The sequence below is a fragment of the Elgaria multicarinata genome, chromosome 9, assembly GCF_023053635.1.
Source record: "Elgaria multicarinata webbii isolate HBS135686 ecotype San Diego chromosome 9, rElgMul1.1.pri, whole genome shotgun sequence".
NCBI classification, from domain to species: Eukaryota; Metazoa; Chordata; class Lepidosauria; order Squamata; family Anguidae; genus Elgaria; species Elgaria multicarinata.
In genome coordinates, this window is record NC_086179.1 from 56,380,270 (window position 1) to 56,390,963 (window position 10,694).

The following is a 10,694-nucleotide window of genomic DNA, read 5'->3' on the forward strand; positions in this document are numbered from 1 at the left end:
GAACCACTTGCATGTATATTTCTTTCAAGAGATAGCATAGGATTTCCTACTACATTGTAAACATGCACACTCCTTGTTTTGCATTTTTTGTCTATGTACATTGTATTTCAAAACAGGAGTAGATGTGAGGAGAAATTCACATCAGGAAATGTTTAGGCATGTTCACTGAATGTCCATGGCAAGTTTGATACTTTTAACCCAAAGGGCACAAATTAGTTAAATATCCTGTTAAATGCTTTAAATGTATGAAGAAAAACTCTGGCTTGACAGACAAGCAAGCCCCCTAATCTGGCCAGAAAAGCAAAACGGAACCCTAATTTGTGTCCAGAGATGTGAGGGCATGTGTTCCTGAGCTGCTTACTAAGCCCAGTAATAAAGAATAATGTACAACTGTTGCCTCCAGACATAAAGAATATACAATTCCAACTACAGATTAGCAATAGTGCTACAGATATATAAGTTGTTACGTTTTCTAAACCTCACAGTTCAGTAAAATTAGGAAGGGGAGTCCCATGAACATAGTACAAGACATAGATGATATGAAGATAAATGAGCCTTTCTTACAACATATCTGTGGAAACAGCAACTTAACAAGTGGAACTGACATTTTGAAGGAAAACACATTTTTTTCACAAAGAACACCTTATGAAACTTAATTTAATAAAGTAAAATGCTGCCAATTAACAAAGATCTGAAGTTGACAAAATCTGAAGCTAGTCCCACATGCTTAAGGTGGGTTGGAATTGTGCTCCACACAGAGCAGCCACTGTGCTTCAAGGAGGGTATTGTGTCAAGCAGACTACAGCACCTAAACTGGGAATACTCTTCCACAGAAGTGCTGTGGGTGACAATACAGGGCCCCAAAACTAATATAGTACTAGGAACGTGCGATCGTCCCCCAGACCAAAATGCTCAGAGTGACCTTGAGATGGAGAATGAAATCAGGGAGGCCTCCAAACAAAGAAGTGTTGTAATAATGGGTGACTTCAATTATCCTCACATTGACTGGATAAATTCATATTCCAGTCATGACAAAGAGGTTAAATTTCTCAATGTCCTAAATGACTGTGCCCTGGAACAGTTGGTCATGGAATCGACCAGCGGCGGGGCAACCCTGGACTTAATCCTAAGTCGTGCTGCCCAGGACCTAACACGAGATGTAAATATTGTTGAACCAATCGGTAACAGTGGCCACAGTGCTATCAGATTCAATATATACTTAGGTGGGAAATTGCCCAGAAAATCCAACACATTCACACTTGACTTCAAAAGAGGACACTTCTCTAAAATGAAGGAACTAGTGAAAAGAAAGTTGAAAGGGGGAATCAAGAGGGTTAAATCCTTGGAAAATGCATGGAATACATGCCTAAATCTGGACCCAACCCAGTATGTGCTAATTTACATGTGGCAATGTTCATTCAAAACAGAAATGATATAATTCCACCATTTTTACAACACAGGTTGTAGATGGTATCTGTTGATAAAGCACAAACTCCCCCTCCTTCATGACAGCAGAGGAATCCAAACCCAAGCACACCTGCTATCATGAGTTCCCACACGAACCTGCCTACATATTGAAGTAATCTTCTGAGGCTCTTCACCAGGTACTCTGTCTTCAGAAATTAGACAGGTGGTGAACAGAAAGACAGACTTTTCAGTTGGGGCATCCTGACTTTGGCACACTCTCCCCAAATAGGCTTGCCCAGCACCTTTATCTGGCACTTTTAGGTGCCAGGTGAACATATTTCTAAATATTGTTTAACTGGCTTTAACTCTCCTGATGGGTTTACAGATGAAGCAGACTAACCAGATATGCCAACATAATTGGATTAGCCTCCAATTATGGTAGCCTTCTACTACTCAAAGATGGGACCTTACTTTTGGGAGTTGCATGTTCTCCAACTGCTACCGAGTTAGGTTGCTCCTGAATTTTTATCTAGTGCCCCTCCTAAAAATTAACCTCCAGCTTTGCTAATTCTTTGCCTCATAAGGGATCATTGTATCCAATTAGAACTTGACACAGAACTGAGTAACTGCCAGATTTTATATTCTCAGGAACATCTATTTTTAATTTTTGCTCAAATATAAGCAGTAGATGCATCTTATGATCTATCTGCATTGCACTCTGAGAAGATAATCCATTTATGTCTGCAAAATTCCTTCTGCATTCCAGCTGAAGAATGTTATAAACTGCAGACTTTGAGAACTACACTACTCCTTGTTTGCTCCCCTCCCCCATTATATTTTAACCTCCTGCCAGTTGAAGAGTTCTGGAGAATTTGAAATCTGGTTCACTATTTTGTGACATATTAGTTGGTCCTAATAAAAGGTATTGCCCTACTGTGGATTTTTTCCACAGCTGCCTATGCTTTGTCTGATTAATACAGCAGTATTTAGTTTTCTTTAAACATGTTTTTAAAAGTATATTTCAACAATGTAATCAACATATAGGTCCATTCTCACATATGATAAACCAGGTTTGTTTATTTTAAGCCTGGGTTTTTGTGCATGAGCCAGCGTGCGAGTTCATTCTGTTTGATCAGTTTCACTGCCAGTTGCTGTCTTTTATAAATAAATAAAAAAGCAACTAGATGTTATGTACAAACTAGCCAAAGTTTGCTATCACTTTTTATATTACAGATTAAACACAATTTTATTACCAATACAAGTGAATTAAGCTCATTTCTTTTGTTCCTGCAACAAGGAAGAATGTTTAAAAATTAATCTTATTGCCTTAACTACCTCTTGCTTATTTATACACATCCATGGTTTTTTAAATCCCAACAATTTAATAATAGCTTTAAAGGCTTACCTGCTATTTGTGCCAGCTCATCATGAAGTATGTATAAGCTTTTCATAAGAATTGTATTGTTTACCTAGAAATTTAAGACACCAGTTTGCAAACTTTGTTTGAAGTGTGTAAAAAAAAAACCCTACTCTGAAACCATCTAAACGTTCACAATTTATGATTAACATAGCCCCTAGTGGATGCCACTCACCTCAAAAGTATAGCACACTTATTTTTGGATGGGTCCTGTTCAAAATTGCCACTGTTCCAAGATTGGCTCAAAGAAGAGTATACTATAATCAACATAAGGTATATGAAATCCGGGACTATGTTTGGATGGCAGAGTAATGTTTACAAGCCTTCATCTTGTAGGGCCTTGTCAAAGACTGTGAGACCTCAACAGTGCAGTCTTTTAGTCAGAGTAAAAAACTACATTAATGGCTACTGAACGCAAAACCAGCAAAAGGTGTTTAGTACACCTCACTTCTAGAACAGTGGTTGGAACTGATAAGTTCTCCCAAGTAAATTGTTTCAGAAGTTGATTGGTCTAAGGTGGCAAACCAAGATCTCCCCTACTTCACCTATTGTGTATTATCCTAGGGTTTGTGTACAAGTGATACTAGCACAATCTTAAAATATAACCAAACTCTTATCTGAAACTCCCCTCCCCAATATAATTTTCTAAAGACAGCAATACTTTGAAGATGATATAAATTCTTTATATAATGGACATCTAGCATGCAACATGCAAAACTCTTATAGTAAGTTCACCTAAAATTTAGATAGGCCAATAACTACTTAATCAAGGTATCAGGATGTGATGGTTAAGAATTAAACAGAATTCTCAAAATGTATATTAAGCACATACTTACTTCAATATTGAATGTGTCAGTGAACAAGCTTTTATCTATTAACAGGAAGAAAGAAAGAAATGACTTAATTTCAATGCCAACATTATTTTAAATAAAGCTACAAAAATCAAACAAACCATCAGGTAAAATGCAGCATTTATTATCAATGGTGGGCAGAAGGTAGATGTAATCTATTGGTAGTTCCCTAGACGATGTGATCTATTGGTACTTCTCTAGATGATATGAAGTAGATCTGTAAGGGTTTCTGACTCTCAATGGTTTGACAGCAGCAATGAAATGAAGAGAATTGCTGAGAGGAGGGAGCTGTGAGTAGATTTGTGTGTGAAAAGACTGTGAGCTTAGTTCTGATACGGTAAACAACTCCAGGACTGAGCCATGTGACCAGAGGCTCCCTGTTCCTTAATTCTGCGAGGTGTGTATCTGCTCTGTGGCACTATTTTGCATCTGATGCCAGTTGGTGGACTTTGAGATTCTAATAAAAAAACAAAATAAATCCCAGAAGCTCTGGTCTACATTACTACACACATTTAAGTAGACATCCCATAGAAACACTGTCCAGTGTGACCCTAAGACCTATCTCTTTGAATGAAGGGCAGGAAAATTGTAGTAAAAATAAAATTATGAAGTGTAAATGCAACCAACATACCTTACATAAGGCACTGCAGTACCCTACCAAATATACTCCAGGATGTGAAACTGTCCCCAAGTGATCAGTTTGAGCATAAAATTCCACTGATTATAATAGGATTCAGGGTATGACTGGATGCATTCAGCCATACTATTTCCAGTTCTCCAAACCATCACAGAGGAAGGATCACAGCTCAGTGGTAGAGCACATGCTTTGTATACAGAAAGCTCCAGGTGCAATGCCTTCCATCTCCACACAGGACTGGGTAAAATTCCTGCCTGAATCCCTGGATAGCCACTGCCAGTCAGTGGCCCTGTTCAGAAGACACCTTAAGCCACGGTGGTTAAGCCACAGTGGTTTAAGTTGTCTTCTGAACAGGGCCAGTGAATACACAACACTGTTCCATCTAGCTCAACTTCCTATATTCCTAAACCCTGTGCTTGTGCTCTTTGCCCCTCTAAAGTAACAGCTTAATGGTAACATTTACCATTAATGGTAACATTAATGGTAAAATAATTTTACCATTAAAATAAATTAATGGTAAAATAATTGCTGGTTAAGATGTAGTGGCAAGCTAAGGTTTGATGAAGCTGTTATTTTACCATTAATGTTACCATTAATGGTAAAATAACAGCTTCATCAAACCTTAGCTTGCCACTACATCTTAACCAGCAAACCATGTTTCAAACAAGCCCTCCAACTGACATAATGGAACAATGTGGATCAGAAATGTCTGAATTCAGCCATTGTACGAATCACAGTGCTGCTGTGAAGAACAGTATCCCCATGTAGAGTCACAGAGGAAAAGCAAGCATGCACAAGAAAATACTGTAAAATGTTTACTGATCAATCTAACCAGTCTAACTAATCTCAGTAGCTAGACTGTAGAAAGGGTGAGGAAATGACATCAGGAAACAAAGTTATACTGCCAATTATTGGAAGAGGAAGGAGAGGGAATTTAACATTTGACTGTTGTTTTCAGTTATAGCCCTGTGCTTATTGGTTCAAACACAATGGTAAAACCACAATTTGATACTTGTTCATATCCTGGTTTGGGAGAACCTTTAAGCCAGTTTCTCAATTCATATATAATAAGAAACTGTGGTTTCAGAAACTAAGGATGCAATCCCATGCATATTTAGAAAAAGAAGTCCTACAACTCCCAGCATGATCCAGGCAGTCACGTGGCTGGGGCATGCTGAGAGTTGTAGGACTTTTTTCTATCTAAACATGCATAGGATTGCACCCTAATATATATCTGCGGAAACTGAGCAATATCAGGACATTTCCAGACTATTAAACCATGGCTTATCATTATGACTGAACAGGGTCAATCCATTATATTTTTAGGTATAAAGATTAAAAATATAAAATGCAATAAATGTGTATCCGCAAACACGTGCATCTTACAGGTCCACCCATTTGCTTCTGAATGTGTAAAATAGGAACACAGAAGCTGCCTTATACCAAGTCGGGTGAGGCCATTGGTCCATCTAGCTAAGTACTGTCTACATTGAAGACAGCAGTTCTCTAAGGAAGGGTCTTTCCAAACACTAAAGAGGCCACCGATCAAACCTGAGACTTTCTGTATGTAAACCATGTATTCTTTGACTGAGCTATGGCTTCTCCCCAACTTTGTTGATTACACTTTAACGTTTTAGAAATACAACTCTTGTCCATCAGCAGATTCGATACAAATTGCAGTACTGAACAACTATACAGTTGGAAGTTACCACACAGCCTCTCCTCATTCAATTTTTGACTGCAAAATTCCCTAAATGTGCTATAAACATTTATAAATTGGTGACATCTTTTCTGCCTTGCAGTTCCTTTCTAAAATTATAAAAAATTCAACATTGCTCCTAGCACTGAGGATTATGATGAAAACCTGGGAAATAACCATATAGCATGTAGCCCTCAAAGACAATATAACTCTCAAAACTGAATCTGTATCTCCTTAATAAATGTGGTCTAAACTGAAAACTTCCATACGTATTAATATGATTCTAATATTCCTCTATTAGGATTTTTTTTGTTATTTTAACCATTCCACAAATTTTTAATGAACTATAAGTTGTAATTATCAGATAATAGCATTAACATATAACATGTTACTAAGGGAAAATATTACTGTCCTCAGATAGCTCAATACATTGTGTCTATTTGCAAAAACACCATGTGAATGCATGTGCACAATATGAGGGTTTGAAATTAAAACCCTGAACATAGCATAAGCATTAGATGCCATTACACATATCAAACTATTAAGAATATAACCTGAGGAAAAATGTCACAATTCAATGAAATATTATTTGCCACCAATGTCTTTCTGTGTTTCTTTATAGGACTGCCATTACCAAGCATTCCAAGTCTGAGCGCTGCTTCATATGTTATGAAATTAGTGGAAATGTACAAGTATACCACGTACCTCCCATGCATCAGAGGCACTGTTTCAAGATTCTGTTTACAGGTATAGTTTTTCTTCTATTTTTTTAAAAAAAAACAGTTCTAAAAATCTCTTTATCAACCATTTGGGACTCAAAACATACTTCAGTAAGGTAATTATGTCTTAATAAAAGGTAAGCACGTGCTAAAAAAGGGATGTATACAGTATCTAAGAATCACTGTGTCTGGCTAAATACCGATTCACCTAAAGACTCACAAAACAAGAAAGACTATGGCTTGTCTGTTATCTGTTGTATTTTGGTAAAAAGAGCGTTTTCATAAGTTTCCAAAATATTATCTACATAACGGGGGGAAATCAGCAAGTTTTGTTTTTTCAACAATGAAGCAAAAAAACAAGAAAAAATATTTTTTTCAAAATCCTGGATTCAGACCTTAAGTGTCACTGAACACTAAGTTATAGGAGATCATTAAACTATTAAAAGTGCCTTGCTGAGGGGGGGGGGGGATGAGAGAGAAACTGTTTATGAACTTTCTATTTTCTCTCTTTTTTTGTATACACAGCATATTAAACAACACGAAGCATCTTGCTAGAACTTTAAACCAATGAACAGTTGTTTCTTCCTATTCAAGAACTCCCATTGCCAAATTCCCCCTCAACTGAAGTCAAATACATGTTTCTTTTCACATCTATTCTCTCCTTTAACTGTCAGAATTCTCAGACAGTTGTGCAACCCTCTACAAAGTTACCCAGGAGTAAGTCCCATTAATCTTGATAGGACTAATTTCTGAGTAGACATGCATATTATTGCACTGTAAGCTAGCTTTATGACACATGATATAAAGTCATACGAAACTGTGGCCCTATTCAGGCTTGAATAGGCCACATGAACATGAGTAAAAGGACCAAAGCCATTAGCCCCACCCCTCAACATCCTCATAAGCTCCAGTCCTGCATCCTCATTTCCTGACCTCCCCATGTTGAATGGGAGGGTCTGCAGGGGGCTTTTATTTTCGTTGGGTTGAAGGCAAGTAGAAGCCTTTGCACAACTGGGAACCCTAACAAAGTAAGGTTCCTGGACATATGGAAGCTTCTACTTGCATTCAAACCTGAGAAGCCCCCTGCAGATTTCCCCATTCAACATGGAGCAGTTGGGGACATTGGAGACAAGTAGGCATATACAGCCCCATCCCTCTTGTGTTCCCATACCCTACTCAGGCATAACTTCTGAATAGGGCTTGTATTTCAATGCCATTCCAGAATCTTCAATAGAGTACATTCTAAATCTTCTAGTTAGTTTTACACATTACAAATTTCTATATGGGAAGCAGTTTCATGTTGGAATTGAAATGCTACATTTGGGTCAGAATACAGGTATTATGTAATAGTCTATGCTATACAACTCTTTCATTCCTAAATGAAAGTCTTTCCTGTGTGTAAATTCTGTAATGTGTAAAACCAGTCTCCAATAGGCCAAAATTAGTTCAGATGAAGCATCAAACACCATTTAAAAACTGATTCATCTCCATCACCAGGCCTACAAGTCACAACTTGTGGATCAAATTTCCATTTTTAGACCTGGGAGGCATAACAGTAACTATGCCATTCTGAAAAACAAAATACATATCAACCTGTAGCATGATCAAGAGTACTACCTCTGGTCAAAGCCTTCATCAATGTTGAAAGATGCATAATTAAAACATAGAATTGTTCTAAATACAAAAAACTATATACAGGCAACAGAATTTTTGGGAGGGGGAAGGGATGCAGACCAAGACCATTTAAAGCTATTGTTCTTAGTTCCAGTGCTGAAACCGAAAAGTCTATTCTACAGAAGCTGGTGTTAAGCATTCATCAATCACAAAGCAGTACTACTTAGGCTTCGCTTACCACCTATGACATGCTTGGTATGTAGTGTGGCAAAGGACTTCTACCCCATATCTTAATACTTACTATCAACTCCCACATCCTCAGCTACTCCCGAACCTCTCATTCTTAGGTAAGTGAGTCCCAGTATCAGAAAGAACAAGCAGGCCGCAGTTAAGAGGAACATAGACAGGTAGTGAGCACTGAAGCTTCCTGTGGTGGATATTTCTTCTCTCTTGAACTGCTGAAGAAGATCCTCCTCTGGCTCAGAGAGCTTCTGCTTGTAGGTGTTTTTCAGATAGGTATGATTGGAACCTGTGTGGTTGGAGTGATTAATTCTAGTGGAGGCGGAAGTGGTAGCACCTAGTGAGAGACTGTTGGTAGCAGTATAGATCCTGGATTCAGTACTGTAGCCAGCAAGAGCACCAGTGAGGACATGATTGTTGGCTGGTTTCCTGTTACCGCCCCGAGAATCAGTCATTTTGCTACCATCCAAGTCAGCCAACATTGGTGGCAGTAACAGCTGATGGGCTTTCTTGGAAGAGCTGCAGCGGTATCTGGGGATGAGTGGACTTGAGTCTTGATATTCGCCATCTCTTTTGGCTGCTACTTCCTCCTCATCTTCCTCTCGACTTTTCCCCCTCTCGTTAACGTTTCCACCAGCAGCAGCTGCTGCAGCTGCCCCCACCCTGACGACGACGACGCCTTGCCCCTGGCCCTCCTCCTTCAAGCCATCGCCAGCTGCAGCACATTTACGGGCTGAGAATGGGGTAGCAGATTTGCTGAGGCCTTTTCTGGCCAGGTAGTGGCGGGCAAGCGCCTCCTCTTTCAATACCTGCTGCTTGGCCTCAGTGTCTGCCGGCGGCGCCTCCTCGTCCTCCTCTTCCGAGTCCGAATACTTGTCCCTCCTCGTTGCGCCGCTGTAGGACAGGAACCTGTTCCCGTTCACTGCCCGGGTCTTATACCGCTCGCGCTGCAGCTCTTCCTCCCTCCTCGCCTCCTCTCCCTCGTCGTCCTCTTCGCTGCCCTCGCCCAGTTCCCTCCCGCCCTCAGTCTGCTCCCGAGCCCCTGCCGTGACCGTCGCCCGTCTAGCCGTCGCCCCCCACCAGGCATTGGGCTTCCGCCGGGCCGGCGCCTCCGCCAAGGCGCTGTTATTGAGGCAGCCAGCGCCCAAAGCCGCTGCAGGCCTCGGGTCCCGGCGTGAGCCTGAACCCCGTTCCCTCCGGCTGCCAGCGGCGCCAGCCTGGCCCCTGGGACTGGCCTCCACATCCGATTCGTCAGAGCTGAAGCCCAGCAGGACTTTGCCGCCGCCGCCTCCACTGACGGGAGCTGCGCGGGCCCGGCCACTCCCGCCGCCAGCCGCCCCGGACAGGGAGGAGAAGTCGGCGCTGGCCAGCCTAGCCCCCAAGCCGCCGCCGCCTCCTGCCCCCAGGTTATTGTTGTTACTGTTCCGGGTCTTGTTGGCGGCGGCGCCACGGGCCCCACCAGCCCGCTCTTCCTCTCGTAGCTTCTTGAGCTTTTTCAGGTAGACCGGCCGAGTGCTCTCCGTCACGGGCCCCGGGGAGAAGCCGAGTCGCCTCAGTTCGGAGAAAAGCTCCTCATCAGTGAGCTGCGCGGCGGCCGCCGCCATTTTCCTCCCTCAACCGCCGCGGCCGCTTCCTACCCACGCGCCGAGCTCCCGTCTCCGCCCAGGGGCTGCAGCTTTAATGGTTCTCTGACTAGAGTTCCGGTTCCCCGAACTGCAGCTGAGGAAAGGAGCTTCATGTGCGGGGAGAATAAGTGCTGCAAATACAAAGGAATTACGGCAAAAACATCAAGACAATATGTATGCTCTATTTTATATATGCAATGTGTATACAAAAAAAAAAAAAAAGAACCAGGATGGCATTTTGATTCCTAGTAGGATTATATTCCCCCCACAACAGGAAACAGATATTCAACAGGTGAAGATGTGGTGATGTAAGAGGCTTCCCCTGCTGTATTTCTGCCTGACATCTAGGTTGTACATTCCTTCTGACAATACAGTTTACATCCCCAGTCCTCCCAGCATGTGTATACAAATCTGCCAATTTGAGGTTGTACCTGATGAAGTGCCCATGAAAGTCTATGCTCCAATAAATTTATTAGTCTTTAAAC

At 41.2% G+C, this 10,694-nt stretch overlaps 1 protein-coding gene across 2 annotated transcripts in view; it reads right to left on the reverse strand.

Annotated features, from left to right (window-relative positions):
- Positions 1-10,237, reverse strand: part of LEMD3 (LEM domain containing 3) — a 278,836-nt gene extending 268,599 nt beyond the window's left edge. For both annotated transcript variants that reach the window (XR_010025820.1, XM_063133918.1), the window contains exons 1-3: positions 8,646-10,237; positions 3,661-3,695; positions 2,813-2,876 (exon numbers count right to left, since the gene is read on the reverse strand). Coding sequence is in view for 1 of the 2 variants with exons in the window: in XM_063133918.1 (XP_062989988.1) it covers positions 2,813-2,876; positions 3,661-3,695; positions 8,646-10,188 (1,642 nt within the window). In the remaining variant the exon portion in view is untranslated. The remainder of the gene's footprint in view (positions 1-2,812; positions 2,877-3,660; positions 3,696-8,645) is intronic.
- Between the last annotated feature and the right edge of the window lie 457 nt (positions 10,238-10,694).